Source organism: Bufo bufo, chromosome 5 (assembly GCF_905171765.1).
Source record: "Bufo bufo chromosome 5, aBufBuf1.1, whole genome shotgun sequence".
In the NCBI taxonomy this organism is placed as follows: Eukaryota; Metazoa; Chordata; class Amphibia; order Anura; family Bufonidae; genus Bufo; species Bufo bufo.
The window spans coordinates 511,040,173-511,062,434 of record NC_053393.1 but is presented as its reverse complement, the minus strand read 5'-3'; the positions used below and the strand labels follow the sequence as shown (position 1 = coordinate 511,062,434).

Here is a 22,262-nt window from a genome sequence, read left to right as displayed (position 1 = left end):
ATAACAGGTCAATTTTACCGCATAGTGTACAGTGTAAATTTTTTTCTAAAAACCTTTATCAGAATTGCGTTTTTTTCACAATTCTACCCCATTTGGAATTTTTTTCCCGCTCCCTACTACATGGTATGCAACCGTAAATGGTGCCATTAGAAAATACAACTTGTCCCGCAAAAAATAAGCCCTAATTAGGGCTCTTTCACACTTGCGTTCTTTTCTTCCGGCATTGAGTTCCGTCGTCGGGGCTCTATGCCGGAAGAATCCTGATCAGGATTATCCTAATGCATTCTTAATGGAGAGAAATCCGTTCAGGATGCATCGGGATGTCTTCAGTTCCGGACCGGAACGTTTTTTGGCCGGAGAAAATACCGCAGCATGCTGCGCTTTTTGCTCCGGCCAAAAATACTGAACACTTGCCGCAAGGCCGGATCCGGAATTAATGCCCATTGAAAGGCATTAATCCGGATCCGGCCTTAAGCTAAACGTCGTTTTGGCGCATTGCCGGATCCGACGTTTAGCTTTTTCTGAATGGTTACCATGGCTGCCAAGACGCTAAAGTCCTGGCAGCCATGGTAAAGTGTAGTGGGGAGCGGGGGAGCAGTATACTTACCCTCCGTGCGGCTCCCCGGGCGCTCCAGAGTGACGTCAGGGCGCCCCACGCACATGGATCACGTGATCACATGGCTCACGTCATCCATGCGCATGGGGCGCTCTGACGTCATTCTGGAGCGCCCCGGGAGCCGCACGGACTGTAAGTATACTGCTCCCCACTACTACTATGGCAACCATGACTTTAATAGCGTCCTGGCTGCCATAGTAACACTGAACGCATTTTGAAGACGGATCAGTCTTCAAATGCTTTCAGTTCACTTGCGTTTTTCCGGATCCGGCGGGCACCTCCGGCAAATGGAGTACACGCCGGATCCGGACAACGCAAGTGTGAAAGAGCCCTAAGGCTATGTGAATGGAAAAATAAAAAAGTTAGGACTATGGGAAGGCGGGGAGTGAAAAACGAAAACGCAAAAATGGAAAATCCCAGGGTCCTTAAGGGGTTAAGTCACAATTATAGACAAACACAATGCAAGTAAACTGATGGCACACAAATGGTTGTACCATGCATGTCTTTTGTAAAGCACATATAATATACATGGATAGTGCAGGGAGAAAAAGTAAATCGTTGAATTGAATAACCTGTAGATCACTCTGTAGCATCAATAATCTCCACCAAACGTTTCCTGTAGCTGCAAATAAAATCTACACAATGTTAAGGGGAAATTTTGGACCATTCCTCCCTGCAAAAGTGTTTCAGGGAGTTTGTGCTTTGGGTCATTGTCTTGTTGCATTACACAACTTCTCTTCAGGACCACTGCCTCACATTCTCCTCTATAATGTTTTACACCTTAGAATTCATTGTTCCCTCAATGACCACAAGGTGTTCGGGCCCTGAGACATCATAACAACCCCAAACCATGATGCTCCCTCCTCCATGCTTCACTGTTAGGATGAGGTTTTGATGCTGGTGTGCCATGTTCTTCTTCTTTTGTTTTTTGTTTTTTTGTTTTTAAATCACTTTGTGCTAAAAACTTTCATCTAATATGTCCATAGAAAATTATCCAGAAGCATCATGGAACCTGCAGGTGGTCTCAGACAAACTTAAGACAGGCCACAGTGTTTTTTGGACAACAACTGCTTAAAAAAATTGTTTGTAGATTTAGTCGTTACCTTTGGCTTTTTTACCACCTCTTTCGGGATTGACTGTGGTGCTCTTGAGGTGATCTTTACAAGACGGCCACTTCTAGGGAGAGTAGAAACAGTCTAAAATGTTCTGCATGTGTAGATAATTTGTCTAACCTTACACCCAGCTCTTCATTAATGTTTTTGCATTCTTTTCCTGCTTCATGTGTCACATCTTCTGAAAGTTGAAACATAGGTCACACTAGCCAGTCTTTCTTCAGAAGAACAGATTTGTCAGTAACCAGGCTTTGTGTTTAATGGGCTATATCACTGAACAAGAAATATTTCCCTATTAAAACATAACATTTAATTATTATTATTATTATTATTATTATTATTATTATTATTAAAATTCCACTTAAATTGCACAACAACAAAAATAGATAGTTTTGCCTAGGATTAGTGTCCAGGTAAGAGATTGAAGAATAATGGCAAAACTAATCCTAGGCAAAAGTAAAAAAGATTTTCATCCCATTAAAGAGCTTTTCATCCCAACGCGTTTCCCTCTTGGAATTAAGAGGTTCATCAGGGGATCATATCCGTATGGCACGGTGGCGCTGGAGAAGATAATCCTTCCGTTAGATAAGTGGCTTACGGCCACTCCGCTTGTAGGCAGGGCAAGTATAGCCGGTAGGGACAGTTTCCCACACTGCCTATGAGCGGACTTGTATACAGTTCTCCGAAATACAATCAAGACTCCTCAGGAGCAACAAAGTCCGACAAGACGGTATTCACCCTGTATCCATTGATCATCAAGGAGAAACCATTGTATATTTGGGGACTTGTACTCCTGTCGATGCAAATATTTGCCCTTGGTCAACATAACCGTGAATAACCACATGGTGTGATATACCTATTATGTGATTTGATTACACTAATCCTAGGCAAAACTATCTATTTTTGTTGTTGTGCTATTTAAGTGGGATTTTAATAATAATAATAATAATAATAATAATTAAACATTATGTTTTAATAGGGAAATATTTCTTGTTCAGTGATATAGCTCTTTGATATACTCCTGTAGGTATCCTTTATTGTGCCAGTGATTTGCCCTTTATTTAATGGGCAAACCACCTGTAAAACCCACATTTGCAATCCCCTCTCCATCATCTTATGAACAGGGTGTGTAAGTCAACTAACAGGTTTGACTTTTGGCTAAACCTAAGGGTCTTAGTCTGTCAGTCCCTTCGTTTTCACAATTAAAACCCCTATACAGGAATCTGGACTTCGCTGCAGGGAGGCATCAGGCCACTACCTCATGGAGTAGTCCCTGTGTGGTTGACAGCTGACCCAGAGACACAGGTGCAGAGCATTGAGGGATTAGTCAAAACTCATAATCAAGAACAGGCCAAGGTCAGGGCAGGCAGAGTACATATGAATCCATGATACAGATCCGAGGCAGGCAGCAAAGGATCAATAGTAATCAGGCACAGGTCAGGTCAGACACTGATCGGTACACAGGCAGACAAATAGAACCGAACACCTTTGCAGGGACTAGCAAGATACAGTAGAAACACTTGTTGATGATGTGCCCTACTCTAGGGGAAGGTGCCTTAAAGGGGTATTCCAATGTCAGACAATGGGGGCATATTGCTAGGATATGCCCCCATTGTCTGATAGGTGCGGGTCTCACCTTTGGGATCACCGCTCCCATTCATTTCTATGGGGCCAACGGAAACAGCCGAGCCAGCGACCCCATATAAATGAATGGAGGGCAGCCGTGCATGTGCGGTGCGCCCTCCGTGACTTTCAAAGTTCCGATTACTAGATAGGTGCGGGTATATCAGTTTACGAGATAGATGCGCATATCCTAGCGATATGCCCCCATTGTGTGAGATGGAAATACCCCTTTAAGTACCCAGAGGAGGCCAGACAGTAAGGATACAACATGTTAGCAAGCGAAGCATGGCTATAGTTGTCAATGGCTAAGGACTATAGCCGTGCCTCGCATCCTGACATGGTGAGATGGCGTCTGAAGCACCTTATGAGTCTCCCTTGGTGATGCATTGTGCTAAGAGTTCAGAAATACGAAGGGTAAATGACAAGGCAGGTTGCAAGATCTCTTGCAACGTTTCAGCATAGGGGAAGAAGTGTGTATGTATGGGAGAATAAAAGTGATGGATGTGCCCAAAGATCTCTGATCTTAAACAAAACGTGGGGGGCACGCTCACATCCCAACTGCCATCTATACTTAGCCTATACCAGTAGATCTACTTACAGATATCTCGTGCGTTTTAATATTATCCTAATAAAGTTAGTTTTTTTCGTTTTTTTCAGTAGGCACTGTATAGAAAGCAAATAATAAAATGCATTTTGTTTTGCTGCTTTTCACACACTGCGGCTTTCTACAAAGCAAAAAATAACCACACTGAAGACATCTAAAGTGATCAGCTAGATTTAATAGGAGAAGCCCTGGTAAAATGAAAAGAAGCTTCTCTTAAAGGGAACCTGTCACCAGGATTTTGTGTATAGAGCTGAGGACATGGGTTGCCAGATGGCCGCTAGCACATCCGCAATACTCAGTCCCCATAGCTCTGTGTGCTTTTATTGTGTATAAAAAAAAGATTTGATACATATGCAAATTAACCTGAGATGAGTCCTGTACGTGAGAGGAGTCGGGGTTAGGACTCCTCTCAGGTTAATTTGCATATGTATAAAATATTTTTTTTTACACAATAAAAGCACACAGAGCTATGGGGACTGGGTATTGCGGATGTGCTAGCGGCCATCTAGCAACCCATGTCCCCAGCTCTATACACAAAATCCCGGTGACAGGTTCCCTTTAATGGAACAAGCAATTTAAAGATTCTGTAATCTCCTTATTATTTATAGCTCAGAAACGAAGTATAATTCTGGGACAGGCTGGCCGTCCTTCTGGGAAGCCTATGGCACCGTCGGCAATGATGAAAGCAACACGAATGTATTACGGAGGCCGGATAACTCCTTAGGATGTGCAGGAACCGAAGTTATTTGCAAAGAGGTAAATCGGCAATATGGTTATCCCTATTTTTTTTAAATATATTTATATAGCAGTTTGAGCTCATTTTCTCAAAGATCCCCCTTGTAAACATGAATAACTTGATTCCTGCAGTGTCCACTAGATGGAGATCTTAAAGGGCATCTTTAGCAGAATTTTTACCTATGACACTGACTGACCTGTTATATGTGCGCTTGGCAGCTGAAGACATCTGTGTTGGTCCCATGTTCATATGTGGCGCATTGCTGAGAAAAATAATGTTTTAAATATTTAAACGCCTCTCCTCCTGCTCCCTCTTTGACCGCCTACAATCTGGCTTCCGACCCCACCACTCAACTGAGACTGCCCTTACCAAAGTCACAAATGGCCTACTAACAGCCGAAACAATACTGTGTCCTCCTTCTCCTTGGCCTGTCCTCTGCCTTCGACACTGTTGACCACTCCCTTCTGTTGCAAACTCTCTCATCTCTTGGCATCACTGACCTGGCCCTCTCCTGGATCACATCATACCTCACAGAACGAACATTTTGTGTCTCCCACTCCCGCACCACCTCCTCGTCTCATTCCCTCTCTGTTGGTGTCCCGCAAGGCTCTGTCCTAGGACCCCTGCTCTTCTCACTACACTTTTGGCCTGGGACAGCTCATAGAGTCCCATGGCTTTCAGTATCACACTTATGCTGACGACACACAAATCTACCTCTCTGGTCCAGACATCATCACCTTACTATCAAGAATCCCACAATGTCTATCTTCTATATCATCCTTCTTCGCCTTTCGCTTTCTAAAACTTAACATGGATAAAACAGAATTCATCATCTTTCCCCCATCTTGCTCAACCCCCCCCATAGACCTATCTATCATGATCAATGGCTGCACACTATCCCCGGTCAACCAAGTCTGCTGCCTTGGAGTGACCTTGGATTCTGCCCTTTCCTTCCGACCACACATCCAAGCCCTTTCCACCACCTGCCACCTCCAACTCAAAAACATCTCCCGCATCCGCACTTTCCTTAACTTTGAATCTGCGAAAATGCTTGTACATGCCCTCATCATCTCCCGCCTAGACTACTGCAACACTCTCCTCTGTGGCCTTCCATCTAGCACTCTCGCACCCCTCCAATTTATCCTCAACTCTGCTGCCCGACTAAGCCACCTCTCACCCTGTTACTCCTCTGCCTCTCCCCTCTGCCAACCCTTTCACTGGCTCCCCATTGCCCAGCGAATTCAGTTCAAAATACTATCAAATACATACAAGGCCGTCCACAACCTGTCCCCTCCCTACATCTTTGAGCTACTTTCCCGATACATCCCCACACGCACTCTCCGATCCTCACAAGACCTCCTTCTCTCCTCTCCTCTTATCACCTCTTCCCACAATCACCTCCAAGATTTCTCCCTCGCATCCCCCATACTCTGGAACTCGCTACCCCAACATATCAGACTCTCACCTACAGTGGAATCCTTCAAAAGAAACCTAAAAACTCACCTCTTCAGACAAGCCTACAACCAGTGTGTCACTACCAGAGCTTTGGGACGTTCTCACAGCTCTGTTTCTCCACCCCTGTGATGATGTCACTACTAGAGCTGGGAGGAGTTCTCACTACTCTGTTTACTTTTGGTTTCTTTCATCACAGCTGTTCTTCATGTGTTTGATTTCCCTCTCTTTATATCACCCCTCCTCCTATGATAGGATGTGGATTATAGTTCTCACTTCAGTTGTAGCTCTTGCTTTAGTTTCTTCACTTGTAGCTATCAGTTCACTGGACCTGTGTTCTGCTGCAGCTAGCACTCCGGATATTGCCAGCCTGTCCTTGGATCCGTCTTCTCTGCGGCTGCAACACCTTCAGCTAAGTGTGCAGACATTGTTGTGTTCCTGTTTATTTTCTGACTGAATCTGAGGTGGCCACGGTTCCCTCCATATACTGAGTAGGGCACTGGTGGCCGTGCCCCTTCCACTATTGTAGGGGTTACAGTGGTCATTAGTCTTAGGCACGTGGGCATGCCTCGTTCCGCCATTGGGATCCGGGCATGTGCTTTAGCAGAATAGGGAGAGCGTTAAGGGTCGGACAGGGGTCACCTTTTATCCTCCCTAGTTCTGGGTCCAGTCAGTAGCTCTGTACTGTGTATTACTATTGTTGCTCACATACAGCCGTGACACAGTGACCCTGCTGCCTCTATACTGCCATGACCAACTTCACCCGCACCTACTGTGTTCTTCTCCCATACCATGTAGATTGTAAGCCCTCACGGGCAGGGCCCTCTCTCCTTCTGTACCAGTTTGTAACTCGTCTTGTTCCTGCTTAGTGCACTTGTCTGTATTATGTATGTATACCTCTTCTCATATGTACAGCGCTATGGAATGAATGGCGTTTTAATAAGAAATAATAATAATGTATGCAAATGAGCCTCTAGGAGCAATGGGGGCGTTGCCGTTACACCTAGAGGCTCTGCTCTCTCTGCACCTGCCGTGCCCTCTGCACTTTGATTGACAGAGCCAGTTGTGATGATCTTTTCACTGCCTGATCCTGTCAATCAAAGTGCAGAGAGTGCGGCAGTTGCAGAGAGAGCAGAGCCTCTAGGTGTAACGGCAACGCCCCCGTTGCTCCTAGAGGCTCATTTGCATATATTAAAACATAATTTTTCTCAGCAATGCGGGCACATATGAACATAGGACCAACACAGATGCCTTCAGCTGCCAAGCGCACATGCAACAGGTCAGGTACATATCTGCTGACAGATTCCCTTTAAAGGAAAATTTGGATTTCAAAAAGCTTTTCACATTCAGTATCACAGTGACGTGTCAAAAGTTTTGCTCATTGGATTCCGGGTGCTGAGACTCCTGCCGTCGCTAATATGAAAGGGCAGTAGCACTCATAGAGGGGGTCACCATCTGAGGATCGTCTATTAGTCAGAGGCATCTGTTTGAATTGGTGCCATGTATTACCAATTTGTGAGTGCCCGCAGCTTCTCCAGATATAATAGCTGATCACCAGGGGTTTGGCCGTCAGTCCCACGGGGATCAGCTGACCGCCAGAAAGAAGAGGATGGGGCAGCCTGTAATAGGAAATGGTATCAGCTCCATTCACAGATGTGTTACTTTCCTTCCTATTAGATTTCTCCCACTGACTTATATTTCTTTCTTCTTTCCTTAGTGTGATGCTCACCTCGGCCATGTCTTTGATGATGGTCCCGAACCTTCTGGTCAGAGATTCTGTATCAACAGTATTGCACTCGCCTTCAAACCAAGTTAAATTCCTGCAATCTACTGGGAAAATAAAAGGGATGTGTAAGGGGTGCGTCCACACGTGATGGAAAATGTGTTGGTGAAGTCCACTGCGGCACAAACTGCGGCATAAATCTCACGTATTACACTGCTGACGTCACCCTCTCCATTGCAAAGGGTTAAATCTGCAGTGGAGATCCGCTGTGTAAATTGACATGCTGCAGATTTCAAGTCTGCACCGTGGGTCAATTCATGCCGCAGACTTTTTGCTCAGCATAATAAGACTACATGCACATGACCGTATGTGTTTTGGGGTCCGCAATTTGTGGATCCGCAAAATAAAACGGATGACATCCGCTGTAACAATGCCTAAAACGGACAAGAATAGGACATGTTCTATTTTTTTTTTGCGGGGCTACGGAATGGACATACTGATGCGGACAGCAACACGGTGTGCTGTCCGCATTTTTTGCGGACCCATTGAAATCAATGGGTCCGCATCCTATCCGCAAAAAAAAACGGATCGGACACGGAAACAAACAACGTTCGTGTGCATGTAGCCTGGATGAGATTTCTTATCATTTTGGATTTTCTGCATGCAATTCCATTGCTACTAATCGGTAACGTTTATACCACGTGTGAACCTACCCTAAAATGGGGTTTCTAGGACTTAAATATTTAAGGCCTGTCCTTAGGATGGGCCATTGATAATTTATAGGTGGGATCTGACCCCCCCAAGATCCAGACGATCAAATACTGATCTATCCTAAGGTGTATTTAAAGGGGTATTCCTGTTATGTGATGTTATCCCCTTTCCTGTGGATAGGGGATAACTATTAGATCAGCGGGGGTCGTACAGCTGGAACCCCCATGCTCATGAGAATGGGGACCCCAAATGAAGAGAGCAGCCCGTTCGGCATGAGCAGTGCTACTCTATTCATTTCTATAGGAGCTCCAGAGATAGCCGAGTACTTCTAAAGAAATGAATAAGCACATGCCCAACCGGCCACTCAATTTATTTCGGGTGTTCCACGAAGTCCCTGTTCTTGTGATTGTTGGGGGTCCCAACTGTTGGACCCCCACGATCTAATAGTTACTGGATGGGGGATAACGTCGCATAACAGGAATACCCCTTTAAGCTTTAGAAACCTCCTTTTTTGTATTTATGGGGAAGCCAGGATTTTATGTCATTTGTAACCTGTTGTCCTGTACGGTGTCTCTTGTGACGAGCTGCGTTCATTAACATGATACATATCCACATGTGTCCAGCATTCCAGTTTGTGAAACATGTGGAGCTACATTGCCGAATATTAGTAAATTGCAAAAATGTTATGTTTTATGTTAATCCTAGGCAAAAAATTCTGCAATCTGGAAATTGTAACATGGAAGAGAAGCCAAAGAAAATGTCTATCTCCCACTCTTGCAGCTCTATGAAATTATATACAAAACCTGAAACAGGTGTGACTGCGGCTAGAGAGGAGCCGTCCCCCGGAGCGTCACTGTGAACCACACACAATATAAGGGTCCATTCACACGTCCGCAAAATGGGTCTGCATCCGTTCCGCAACTTTGCGGAACAGGTGCGGACCCATTCATTTTCAATGGGGCCGGAATGTGCTGTCCGCATTTGCGGATCTGCACTTCTGTTCCGCAAAAAAATAGAACATGTCCTATTCTTGTCTGCAATTGCGTACAATAAAAGGCATTTTCTATGAGAGAGCCGGCGATGTGCGTTCCGCAAAATGCGGAACGCACATTGCCGGTGTCTGTGTTTTGCGGATCCACAAAACGCATACGGACGTGTGAATGGTCCCTAATTGTGTAATAATTTGCGACTTTTCACTGGTCACTTTTTAAAAGGGGCCAGGGCTTAGCAGAAGGGGGCGTTGCCTATGTGACCCGCCTGAAACTTGAGTAAATGATACAGTAGTTCAAATCTTTGCAGGCTCATTTCTAGCATGTATTTGAAAGTCTGTCTTTAAATGCACCAAATATTTTAAGACGCCCTGTCCAATGGGGGGAATGTATCATGCCCTGCACTCCAGAATTCTAGCATCAAAAAATCTCAAAATAGGGGCGGTCCCTAGCGCAAAACTTTTGTGACTTTTTCTTTTTGCTTTCTTACACCACTTGCTCCAGTTTTCAAAAGTGGGTGGGAATGGAGTTTATTTAGCTGTTAATGAGTTTCACCCCATATCATTGAGACTTTTAAAAAAGTCAAAAACTCTCTCCATTTTTAGGTTTAAAGATGCACCAGATATAACAAACACCAGGTGACATTGGACATACAGTCATGTGAAAAAATTAGGACACCCTTTGAAAGCATGTGGTTTTTTGTAACATTTTTAATAAATGGTTATTTCATCTGCGTTTCAACAATACAGAGAGATTAAAGTAATCCGACTAAACAAAGAAAACTGAAGAAAAGTCTTTTCAAGATCTTCTGTAAATGTCATTCTACAAAAATGCCTATTCTAACTGAGGAAAAAGATAGGACACCCTTGCCCCTAATAGCGAGTGTTACCTCCTTTGGCTGAAATAACTGCAGTGAGACGGTTCTTGTAGCCATCTACCAGTCTTCGACATCGGTCTGAGGAAATTTTACCCCACTCCTCAATGCAGAACTTTTTCAGCTGTGAGATGTTTGAGGGGTTTCTTGCACGTACAGCCCTTTTCAAGTCACCCCACAGCATCTCAATGGGATTCAAATCTGGACTTTGACTTGGCCATTCCAGGACTCTCCATTTCTTCTTTTTCAGCCAATCTTTGGTTGATTTACTAGTATGTTTTGGGTCATTGTCATGTTGCATGGTCCAGTTCCGCTTCAGATTAAATTTTCTAACTGATGGTCTCACATGTTCTTCAAGCACCTTCTGATACACAGTAGAATTCATCGTGGATTCTATGATGGTGAGCTGACCAGGTCCTGCTGCAGCAAAGCAGCCCCAAACCATGACACTTCCACCTCCATGCTTCACAGTTGGTATGAGGTTCTTTTCTTGGAATGCTGTGTTTGGTTTACGCCAAACATGTCCTCTGCTGTTGTGTCCAAATAATTCAATTTTGGACTCATCTGTCCAAAGAACATTATTCCAGAAGTCCTGGTCTTTGTCAACTTTATCGCTGGCAAATGTCAGTCTGGCCTCGATGTTTCTCTTGGAAAGCAAAGGTTTCCTCCTTGCACACCTCCCATGCAAGTTAAACTTGTACAGTCTCTTTCTGATTGTAGAGGCATGTACTTCTACATCAACAGTAGCCAGAGCCTGCTGTAGTTCTCGAGATGACACTTTAGGGTTTTTGGATACCTCTTTTAGCATCTTGCGGTCTGCTCTTGGGGTGAACTTGCTGGGGCGACCAGTCCTGGGCATGTTGGCAGTTGTTTTGAAAGCCCTCCACTTGTAGACTATCTTCCGGACAGTGGAATGGCTGATTTCAAAATCTTTTGAGATCTTTTTAAATCCCTTCCCAGACTCATAGGCTGCTACAATCTTTTTTCTGAAGTCCTCTGACAGCTCTTTTGCTCTCACCATGGTGCTCACTCTCACTTCAACAGTCAGGAGCACACCAAACTAAATGTCTGAGGTTTAAATAGGGCAAGCCTCATTCAACATGCAGAGTAACGATCTACTAATTATGTGCACCTGGTGTGATATACCTGTGTGAGATCTGAGCCAATTTAAGAGGGAATACATGTGAGGGTGTCCTATCTTTTTCCTCAGTTAGAATAGGCATTTTTGTAGAATGACATTTACAGAAGATCTTGAAAAGACTTTTCTTCAGTTTTCTTTGTTTAGTTGGATTACTTTAATCTCTCTGTATTGTTGAAACGGAGATGAAATAACCATTTATTAAAAATGTTACAAAAAACCACATGCTTTCAAAGGGTGTCCTAATTTTTTCACATGACTGTACCTGGTGCAAAGTACTCCACTGCGGACTCGAGCAAAGCTGACCTCAAATATTACCCCCCCCCCCCCTCTTATTTCTTGTAGGGCTATCTCAGCTGAATAAAATTATATCTTTCACTAAGGCCTCTTGCACACGACCGTATGGCTTTTTCAATATTTTGCGGTCCGCAAACAACGGATCCGCAAAAAATGCGGATGACGTCCGTGTGCATTCTGTATTTTGCGGAACAGAACAGCCGGCCCCTGATAGGACTGCCCTGTCCTTGTCAGTTATGCGGACAATAATAGGACATTAAATATATTGGGTTGTGACGGCTCACCTGTTTGTTATATATATGGGGCGGGTGCTCCAACTGATAGACACACCCAGTCTATAAAGTGCAGAGTAATTATAAAATGTAGGTTAGTTGTGCACACCTCATATGGAAGTATATTTATATATCCACACAAGACTTTCCTCGTATATAACGTTCAATATTTATTATACATATATACAGTCTCTTGAGTGTCTATATATCATTACCGATGCCTAAAGTAGTCACAGTATATATTGTTATACTCCTTCCAATGATTATATCAATAAAATATGTGGATACCTTGTGAGTAAATTGTAATAAATAAAATAAAAATATTAAAATATTATAGATTTAAATCTAGCTACAACAGGGTAAGTGCTCCAATAAAACGGTGAACAAGATGGGAGTATTCCTTTCTGATGGTATTCCTTTACAGCAATATATAAAGACATATAAGAGAACAGCAAAAAATAAAACATTAATATTGTGCAGTACAGTATTAAGGATTCAATATAAAATGCAGTATTAAAAAGTTCAATATTGTTATAATGTAAAATACAGAACCGCAATGAATCTGTTATACTTTATCCACATTATTTAACGATAATCTCACTGTGTGACGTGAGCCTGGATATTTGTATCCTATCCAGCGCTTAATCAAAGATTGTGTGCTGTCTGGTACCGTTAGGGTTATAGTTTCTCCCGCAAGGTGGGGATGCAGAGGGTACCTTATGATGTGCAAATGGTATTTCTTTCTCCAATAGTAATGTAGTATAGATGTGGAATCTATTTTCTGATTATATGATTCCCATTTGTCGGCCGACTTACTATCAACATTCATGCGTTGGAGGTAGTTGAGTATTATATTTTTTACTCACAGTTGGTTGTCTCCAGATTTCGCTTCTGACTTAAGTAACTTGGTAGTATTATATCACTTGTAGTAGCCTGTTTTATAAATCTCTCTGTGGCTGCGGCATCCCACGTGCCTACAGAACTTTTGCTGCTTGTCTCTGCCAAAGCACCTCCACGGTCGTGGGATGATTACCAGGTCTGGATTGCAGGTTGGCTTTTTAGGGCTGTAGTAAGTGTCATATGTATAATAAATATTGAATGTTATATACGAGGAAAGTCTTGCGTGGATATATAAATAATAGGACATGTTCTATCTTTGAACGGAAATACGGAAACGGAAGGCATACAGAGTATCTTCCATTTTTTATACGGAACGCACAAAATGGAACGTAAACGGGAAAAATAAATGTTTGTGTGCAAGAGGCCTTAGGGATCCATTCTTAAAGGGGTTATCCAAGTTCTCAACAACCCCCCCCCCCCCCATGTGCTGGGCCCCTCACAGGTAACAAGGTAACATACTTACCCCGCTCTCGGCGCCACTCCTGGTCCCAGCACCACCAATGCTGCTTCTCCCTGTACATGGATGAAAACATCCGGTATCGGGAGGGGGGGGGAGGGGAGCAGCCAATGGCAGGTTGGGATGGGGACAAGCCTCGCTGACAGATGCCCTTTAAGTTTAACTCCTTAATGCACCATGATTTGCCATACATTAAAGCACCATGACTTACAGGTATATCATGAGAATCGTGAGGTCACAGGAGCTGTTTCTGCTCAGTCGTCAGCAGGAGCCCAACTGGAACTGACCGCAAAAACTTTCAACGGTGGGGGGGGAGGAGAGAGCTGCTCTCTGACATTCCTGGGTGAAAAAAAAAGGATCGGGCAAAAAAAATGAAATCAACCAATCCTTCTCTCCCCCAACATCATCCGTCTTTACTTTATACAGAGCAGATGGGTGCCCCCCCGACCCCAGTCACCATGTTCTAGTCATAATGCTGCGATTTGCATTGGCCCCTTTCAGGCTCCATGTACGGCTGCGTCCCCTATGGTTACCCCTCTGGACAGGACATCAAAACAGGTCAAATGACTGTAATCTCCAGCGGTTATTACTTCCATTAGGCCCGTGGAGTGGGTGTTTTTAGTTAATAATAAAACTGGAATGGACGTCCTGAATAAAACGCAATGTATTGTACCCTCCAACAAGGCGATTCTCATCTAAAGGGGTCATTTTTGTCTTTCTTGGTCATTGAAACGTTCTCCTGCAGATGTATGGTCGTAGCTTATGCAGTTGTACAATGAGCCGGTTTCATCCACAAGGCCAGTAGTCACGTTATTTTAGCAGATAATGAGCACTTCCACTACGTTCTCATATTTTAATGGCATCAGGAGATATTAACTTCTTTCAAAAGAGATCCCCATTATCCCTTTATAGAAGTTGACAACACGTCGGTTGAAAAGCTATTTAGAATTAAGAATGACAATTACCTCCTATGATAAACGGGGTCACGGGGGCCATTGTGGTATTTCTCCCACATATCCAGGATTCCATGGGAAAGTCAGACTTCATTAAACACACAGACCCGAAAACAAGGTCTTTCCATTATGTCTTGTGCCGGAGCACACGCCGGGAGTTGTGAGGGGCTTCATTTCATGAGTTTCTCTTCAGACATATTGTATACACACGGCTGTCTCAACACCTTTCATGTTAATTGGACAATGTAGCTTCAAGTAGCTGACATTATCATGGGGGCCGCATTGGCATGTAAATGAAGGAAGAAGAAGAAGCTCCTTGGCACAAGCTCATTTCCATATCAATAAATGGAGACTGGCCGCTCTCCGCCGTATACACCTGTGGATCCTTTGTCTCCTTCACCACGCTGGATAAACACATTTACTTTGCAGAGTTCATTTCATTAGATCATTGCAGGTTTACACTGTGAGTGATTACGGCCCAGGGTTGTCCCAGAATGCTCCTCGGCTAGCGCTTATTAGTCGCTGCGCGGTGTTCTGCAGACCTTTAGGTCAGTCTGTGCGTCTGATCTGCCAACTTGTCAAGGACTAATTAAAAAAATTGGAGCTGATGGGGGTTGTAATCGTTAGCGAACGTCTTTTGGGCAATGCAAAAGTTGGAAATCCACAAAGAATTAGCATGTCGTAAAATCTGCCGTGCGGCAAAAATACGCATTCGTAAAATCTGCTGTGCGGTAAAAATACGCGTGTATTCATTTTTGCTGCTAATTTCATCCTTTGTGTTGCAAAAGGTAATATCGGTAGTGAAAATTTGGGGTCATTCCTCAACATAAGGGTGCATTCACATGTCCGCAAAATACAGATGCGGTCGGTGTGCATTCTGCACTTATTGTGGGCCCATTGATAAAATGCCTATTCTTGTCCGCAAAACGGACAAGAATAGGACATGTTCTATAATTTGCGGTTCGGCCACACGGATGCGAACATCACACGGATGACATCCAGGCGCTGTTTGTATTTTCTTTACGGCTCCCTAGTAATTAATGTGCCGTGTGCAATCCACAAAAAATGCAGATCGGACACGGACCATGTGGTCGTGTGAATGCACCCAATGGGAATTCGCTATAAAAAGCCCATTTTCGGGTGCTCTACTGGAACTGGAATAATGATCAAAAATCTGTGACACATCCGACACCTCAAAATGTGGCCTTTGTGTCCCCATACACACCAGTGTATTGTTGGCTGAACCTACTGAGGACGGCCGGTTCGTCTGACAATCTAATGTGCATGAGGAGCTCCCGACTCCCCCCCCCGATAGATGATGTCGGGGAGAGAAGAATCTAATAAACTGAATATTTTCACTCAGTCCTTCTCACAGGAGATAAGCAGCAGCCACCGGAAGTGTCTTTCTCTCCATTGACATACATTTTTGGCCGAACTGAACATGTATACACATGGGAGCGATGTCATGATAGGGAACAGGCTCTAGGCCTGAAGCCTATTAGAGGCTGGTGTAGGCGGCACAATGCCATCATCTTCATCATTGAGCTGCCTACAGCTAAGGACACAACAGCAAGAGGCCTGTGTCCTGCACCGCATCGCTGACAGCCGCACGGAGGTTAGTACTCGAGTTTATTATTTTTCTTTGGCAGCATGCTGTTGGGCCACTATGGGGGAAGGTTATTTATTTCTATCTGGGAAAGTTCCGTTTTTTTGTTTCTGTTGTGTTTCCGTTTCCGTTCCGTTTTTCCGTATGGCATATACAGTATACAGTAATTAAATAGAAAAATTTGGGCTGGGCATAACATTTTCAATAGATGGTTCCGCAAAAACGGAACAGATACGGAAGACATACGGATGCATTTCCGTATGTGTTCCGTTTTTTTTGCGGACCCATTGATTTGAATAGAGCCACGGAACGTGATTTGCGGGCAATAATAGGACATGTTCTATCTTTCAACGGAACGGAAAAACGGAAATACGGAAACGGAATGCATACGGAGTACATTCTGTTTTTTCTGCGGAACCATTGAAATGAATGGTTCCGTATACGGACCGTATACGGAACGCAAAAAACAGCCCTCAAAACGAAAAAATAAACTGTAGTGTGCAGGAGGCCTAAGGCGAAGGGGATGCACTAAAAGAGAGTATTTTTCTGTACTGGCACATGTTATAAAAGGCTAGGTGCACCTCTGCCACAATCTATATTTCAATCTAAAAAAAAGTGGTAGGTTGTGGTGGCTCACTAGCAAGTAGTTAAGGTATGGTGCTGCAAGCTCATATAGAGGGAATCACCCTACCCTCTCTTAAAGGCAAATGTAGTAATAGAGTAATGAGCGAGCACTCATACACTTGGCAACCAAATTGACATGTGCAGAAAATATTTATTATATCCCCATAAAATACAAGTAATAAAATTTATAAGAACAATGTAGCAATAATATACAACATTACAATCACATATATTGTGGTAGATATGATCAACACTATATTCATATGACTCAATAGTGTCGATAGATTCAATAATATATATCACACCAAGAAACTTCAAGTATATGCTGTTATTTGGGAAAGAGGGGGTATTATCTTCTAGCGCTCTATCCCAATTTGGGAAACTGAATGTCACTGAAAATGTTGTAGGTGTATTCACTGGGAGCGCAATATGTTCATAAAGTGTCCACAGGAATCCTGATAATGTGAAAAGTCTCTTATAGCATATCCTTTTAAGCTCGATATGAGCTTTGGATTGGAGAAAACTTTAAATCGATGTTTGGCTTACCGTCTAGCGTCTGCTGTCTCCCTATTGCTTCAATGGAGCTTTAAATATTTGCCGGCTTATTCAGTCGCTCCATACAGCAAGCTGGTTTAAATTTCGCAGGAGTTCCAAAGATCGCAGGAGTTACCACTCTGTTCCGCAATTTCCTTTGGTGCAGCTTTCGACGATAAGAATAGTTAATCCTTTACTGTAGAGATTTTCTTCTGTATGGCCATACAGTATTATCGGAGGCTTTTCAATGCAGGTACATCACTTGTTTCACCATACGCGTTACGGGTAGATTCACTCTCCCTTCCTCAGTGGTCGACCACTGAGGAAGGGAGAGTGAATCTACCCGTAACGCGTATGGTGAAACAAGTGATGTACCTGCATTGAAAAGCCTCCGATAATACTGTATGGCCATACAGAAGAAAATCTCTACAGTAAAGGATTAACTATTCTTATCGTCGAAAGCTGCACCAAAGGAAATTGCGGAACAGAGTGGTAACTCCTGCGATCTTTGGAACTCCTGCGAAATTTAAACCAGCTTGCTGTATGGAGCGACTGAATAAGCCGGCAAATATTTAAAGCTCCATTGAAGCAATAGGGAGACAGCAGACGCTAGACGGTAAGCCAAACATCGATTTAAAGTTTTCTCCAATCCAAAGCTCATATCGAGCTTAAAAGGATATGCTATAAGAGACTTTTCACATTATCAGGATTCCTGTGGACACTTTATGAACATATTGCGCTCCCAGTGAATACACCTACAACATTTTCAGTGACATTCAGTTTCCCAAATTGGGATAGAGCGCTAGAAGATAATACCCCCTCTTTCCCAAATAACAGCATATACTTGAAGTTTCTTGGTGTGATATATATTATTGAATCTATCGACACTATTGAGTCATATGAATATAGTGTTGATCATATCTACCACAATATATGTGATTGTAATGTTGTATATTATTGCTACATTGTTCTTATAAATTTTATTACTTGTATTTTATGGGGATATAATAAATATTTTCTGCACATGTCAATTTGGTTGCCAAGTGTATGAGTGCTCGCTCATTACTCTATTACTATATTTCAATCTGTTTGGCTCCTCCTGCTCTATAACATGCTGCCTGCAGTTCAGACACCATGTTTACGTGGCACGGCCCTTTAAGACAATGCCACACAGACTTCCAAACTGTTTCCCTTGAAATCTGCAGAGATGACTAATACAGTTATGTGTTTTGGGGTATATATACAGCAAATATCAATTTAATATTCCTTTAACCCTTACAAAAACCTATGGACAGGTCATCACGTTACACGTGGAATTTGCACCATTACATATTTGTAAATAACATATTGACCAGATCAGTGAAGGAATTTGACATTACTACAAAATGTTACCAGAAGTGACTTTTTAATGTGAATTTTTTTTATGAGACATGAAATCTTATGTTCTCAGCATCATGAAAACGCACAAATACACGTGCACCACAATGATCTGTATGGTGCTTTATCATTTTGTTACACAGAATGAATACCGTAATTTCAGAATGAATTGTAAAGCTTGCACTCTTTATAGTAAACCATCAAAGGATTAAAGACTAATTATATATATATATATATATATATATATATATATATATATATAAAGATATCAGTAAATTGCTGACTTGGTAACAATTCCAAATGGGGAGGGCATCCTTCTGAGAGACGGGGTGTTTCGACGGTAGCCATAGAGTCCATTGTAGCCGATCACCGGACTGATAGAAGATAAAAACAAGCCATGGCCCCTGGAGTGTTCTGCAGAATGACCTAGGACATGACATGAATACTGATGACACAGTGCAATCATAGGTGGCAGGGCTATAGACTGTACCAGTGACAGCCAAATTACTCATGGACCATGCAGAACGCATTGCACGGGCCTCATTACTGACCCCGTCCCATACAGACCACCCCTGGACAGCTGCAGACAGTAGCAGATTGCTGCACTGAGGCCCAGGGGGAAACATGAGAATAATAGTAGAAGAAGAATAAAAAAAAAAATTGGTTGAGGTGGAAAATGGGTGAAAAGGTGAAATAACGTAATAGCCATACTGAAGACAAGAGATAAACCACTGTACCTGACCCCGAGCTGTTTCTGGTTTGTAGGTAATGAGCAGCTGCACTGTGGTGCTGGAAACGATCAGCGAGGTCACCAAGCGTTGACGTCCCTCCCCATGACTGCAAAACCAAAATGTCATACTGTGTCATAGGAAAGAAGCAGAAGTGTAACATGAAGCCCACCGCCATGTACATGTGCAATGTGTAGTACTGGTGGCAGGGTCCAAGAGCGTCTGCCACCTCTGCACTCCCTAGGTCAGGGATGCCCAACCTACAGCCCTCCAGCTGTTGCAAAACTACAATTCCATGCCTGGACAGCCTACAGCTATTAGGGCATGCTGGAAGTTGTAGTTTTGCAACAGCTGGAGGGCCGCAGGTTGAGTATCTCTGCCCTAGAGCTACAGCTCTGGAATGAGTAGTACATCTGGAACTATGGGTAGTCAATCTCAGTGTTCTAGAGGTAGGTTTAGGGAACCTTTACAACCTATACATGCTCTTGGAATCATTTTTATGGCTCCAATGCAACTAAAATAAAAAATGAAGCAACTTTGCAAACAGTTCTGAGAAAAAAAAAATACACTACCATTTTGTGTATACAGCTCCTGTGCAGATCTATGTGACTGTCGCTAGGTAGAAGCTTACATGTATTTGGATGCTGCCTAGCAAATCATCCATATGAAGGAGGCCATTATACGTTATTACATTTACTGGTGCCTCCATGTGAGATATATACATGAGAATATACATGTAACTAAATGGTAATGACAGTAACAATGACCCTCTGACTACTGCTTAGAAAGGTGGATATAGACAGTGGTGCACTCACCACGGAGACAAACCATTACACTGTTATGGGACCTGGGTAGAGGGTGGGCCCAGGGGTGATCCTTCTCCTGTTTCCCACATAGGACCACAGCATTTTCACAAGGAAGAGCTCAGTGCAAAGCGATTTTACAGCTTCCATTGAGCACAGTGGCAACTGTATAAATTCCTATGCACTGAGCTCCCCCTAGTGGTGATTGCAGGCAGACAGTTTCATTGTGTACTATGTGGAGGGAAGCAGGAGATATAGAGATGTATATGGGAGATTTATTAATGTTTTCATGACGGTCGTATTTTGTTGTCTTAACAAAGAGCACCTGCTCCACTTTCTCCTACACAGAAGTATATATATATATTATCCACTTAATAAAAAAGTATTGCTATGAAGCCCTATGATATCTGTGTACGCCCCTGGGTATAGAAGTGATTTGTAGATTTCTATATTTTTGGCTAGAGTCAGTCATATGAGCTGGCCACCAACATTTTTGCATATAGCATGAAGCATTAAATAATACTAATATCACATGCAGGGCAAATATTTACAAGAGATGAAGAGTACAGTATAAAATCAATATACACCCAATCTATGGGCAGGATGTTATAGAGCAGGAGGAGCTGAGCAGATCAATATATAGGTTTATGGTAAGATGAAGTAAAACAAGTAATTTATACTTTTAAATCTCTGTTCTTTTTATACTTTGGAATCATATGGGCGGTCCTTCTCAGTGATTGACAGCTATCTCTACATGCTGATTCAGGAAAGGCTGTCAATCACCCAATTAATAGGAGCGCCCACTTGACTCCTAAATATAGAAAGAATAGAGATTTAAATGAATAAATTGTACATTATACTTTCCCCATAAACTATAAATCAATCTGCCCAGCTCCTCCTGCTTTATAACATAGCGGAATTTATTCCACTCACTTTTACCCATGAAATGTTGGAGTACCATTTTAAATTGAGTAAAAGGGAAAGAATACAGTACCACCATAATACTATCCAATTACAGTGCCATACTGTTCCCAAATAATGCTACAGTGTCAGAAAAAATCATCCAGACCCAACACAGTACCGCCATATAATGAACACTATATTGTGCAGTGCTAACGGTGCTATATAGTACACAAATGCCACCACACAGCTAGTGCCATGATATAAGCTAGAAACAGGGATGACCAACCTGCGGCTCTCCAGCTGTTGCAAAACTACAACTACCAGCATGCCCAGTCTGCCTACAGCTATCAGCCTACAGCAGGGCACGGTGGCGGACAGCCGCAGGTTGACCAGCCCTGAGCTAGAAGGACGTTTTAAGCGCCGGGCATGTGTAATGGGTAAATGAAGGCACCAAGGCAATCACCCCTTTTGCCCATGCTCTGCAAATTCCAAAGAGAGACTTAGCCTCAAACAGAGACCATACCATGCACTCACCTGTCCTGTTCTCCTCAGCAGCGGTGGCACAGGTCTACTGAGAAAATAACTGTGTACGTGGTGGTCTTTTTGGGCATTGTAAGGAGGTATGACGGAGCCAAGCTTTGGCAAGGAGACACTGTAATCCTTAGAAATTCTTTCGACAGCCACACAGTCCAGAACAAACCTCTTCTCCCTCGTCTGAAGTTCGGCTAAGGATGGAGACGGTGCAAAGCGACTCAAGAGAAGCATTTTTTCTTTCCTCGGGGACACCACAGGTTCTGCCATTGCTGCAGCTGATACAAGGAGCTGTGCAGTGATTTTCTAAGGTCTACCTGATTCCTAATGAATTCAGGACAGTCAGTACACAGCGGAGCTCATGGGGTGTTGCTATAGACACACGGTAACACAAGTTCAGGCCTCTTTTACTAACAATTAGTCTTTGGTCTCAGTACAAGCCTCCTGAGCAACACACGTACACGGCAACAAATCTAGAAACACAGGAGGCACGGTTGTATTTTTATCATGTACACACTATGGACTGTTGGGGTCCACAAAACTTCACCCAAGAAAAATTCTATGGTGTAAAGTATTTTTATGGTATAAATTGTGTTTGGGGGTAAGTTTTTAGAGAAAATTCCAGGACATGTTTCTAGTACATCTAGTACTATGAAGTCAGGAGAAAATACAGGAGACCTGAATACCTTCTCCCCAACA

The 22,262-nt window shown here is 43.1% G+C and overlaps 2 protein-coding genes across 2 annotated transcripts in view; one reads left to right on the top strand and one right to left on the bottom strand.

The window, feature by feature from the left end:
* Window positions 1–8,287, top strand: part of MSRB2 (methionine sulfoxide reductase B2) — a 29,869-nt gene extending 21,582 nt beyond the window's left edge. The window contains exons 4-5 of the mRNA XM_040433020.1: window positions 4,564–4,711; window positions 7,861–8,287. Of these exons, the coding sequence (XP_040288954.1) occupies window positions 4,564–4,711; window positions 7,861–7,959 (247 nt within the window). The 3' untranslated portion in view covers window positions 7,960–8,287. The remainder of the gene's footprint in view (window positions 1–4,563; window positions 4,712–7,860) is intronic.
* A 10,579-nt stretch (window positions 8,288–18,866) lies between these two features.
* On the bottom strand, window positions 18,867–21,845 carry LOC121001925 (uncharacterized protein C17orf98-like). The gene is made up of 3 exons (XM_040433166.1): window positions 21,567–21,845; window positions 19,336–19,435; window positions 18,867–19,024 (listed from the first exon to the last, which is right to left on the bottom strand). The coding sequence occupies exons 1-3, from the start codon at window positions 21,831–21,833 to the stop codon at window positions 18,867–18,869; spliced, it is 525 nt and encodes a 174-aa protein (XP_040289100.1). The 5' UTR covers window positions 21,834–21,845.
* Window positions 21,846–22,262: the final 417 nt, after the last annotated feature.

What these genes read in the sequence shown, in the direction of transcription:
- LOC121001925 (XM_040433166.1), bottom strand. Translation starts at nt 21,833, where the DNA reads ATGGCAGAACCTGTGGTGTCCCCGAGGAAAGAAAAAATGCTTCTCTTG. An exon ending in TGCTGAGGAGAACAGGACAG is followed by an intron (nt 19,436 to 21,566) that starts GTGAGTGCATGG and finishes TTGGTTTTGCAG; the next exon opens with TCATGGGGAGGGACGTCAAC. An exon ending in CAGAAACAGCTCGGGGTCAG is followed by an intron (nt 19,025 to 19,335) that starts GTACAGTGGTTT and finishes GTCATGTCCTAG; the next exon opens with GTCATTCTGCAGAACACTCC.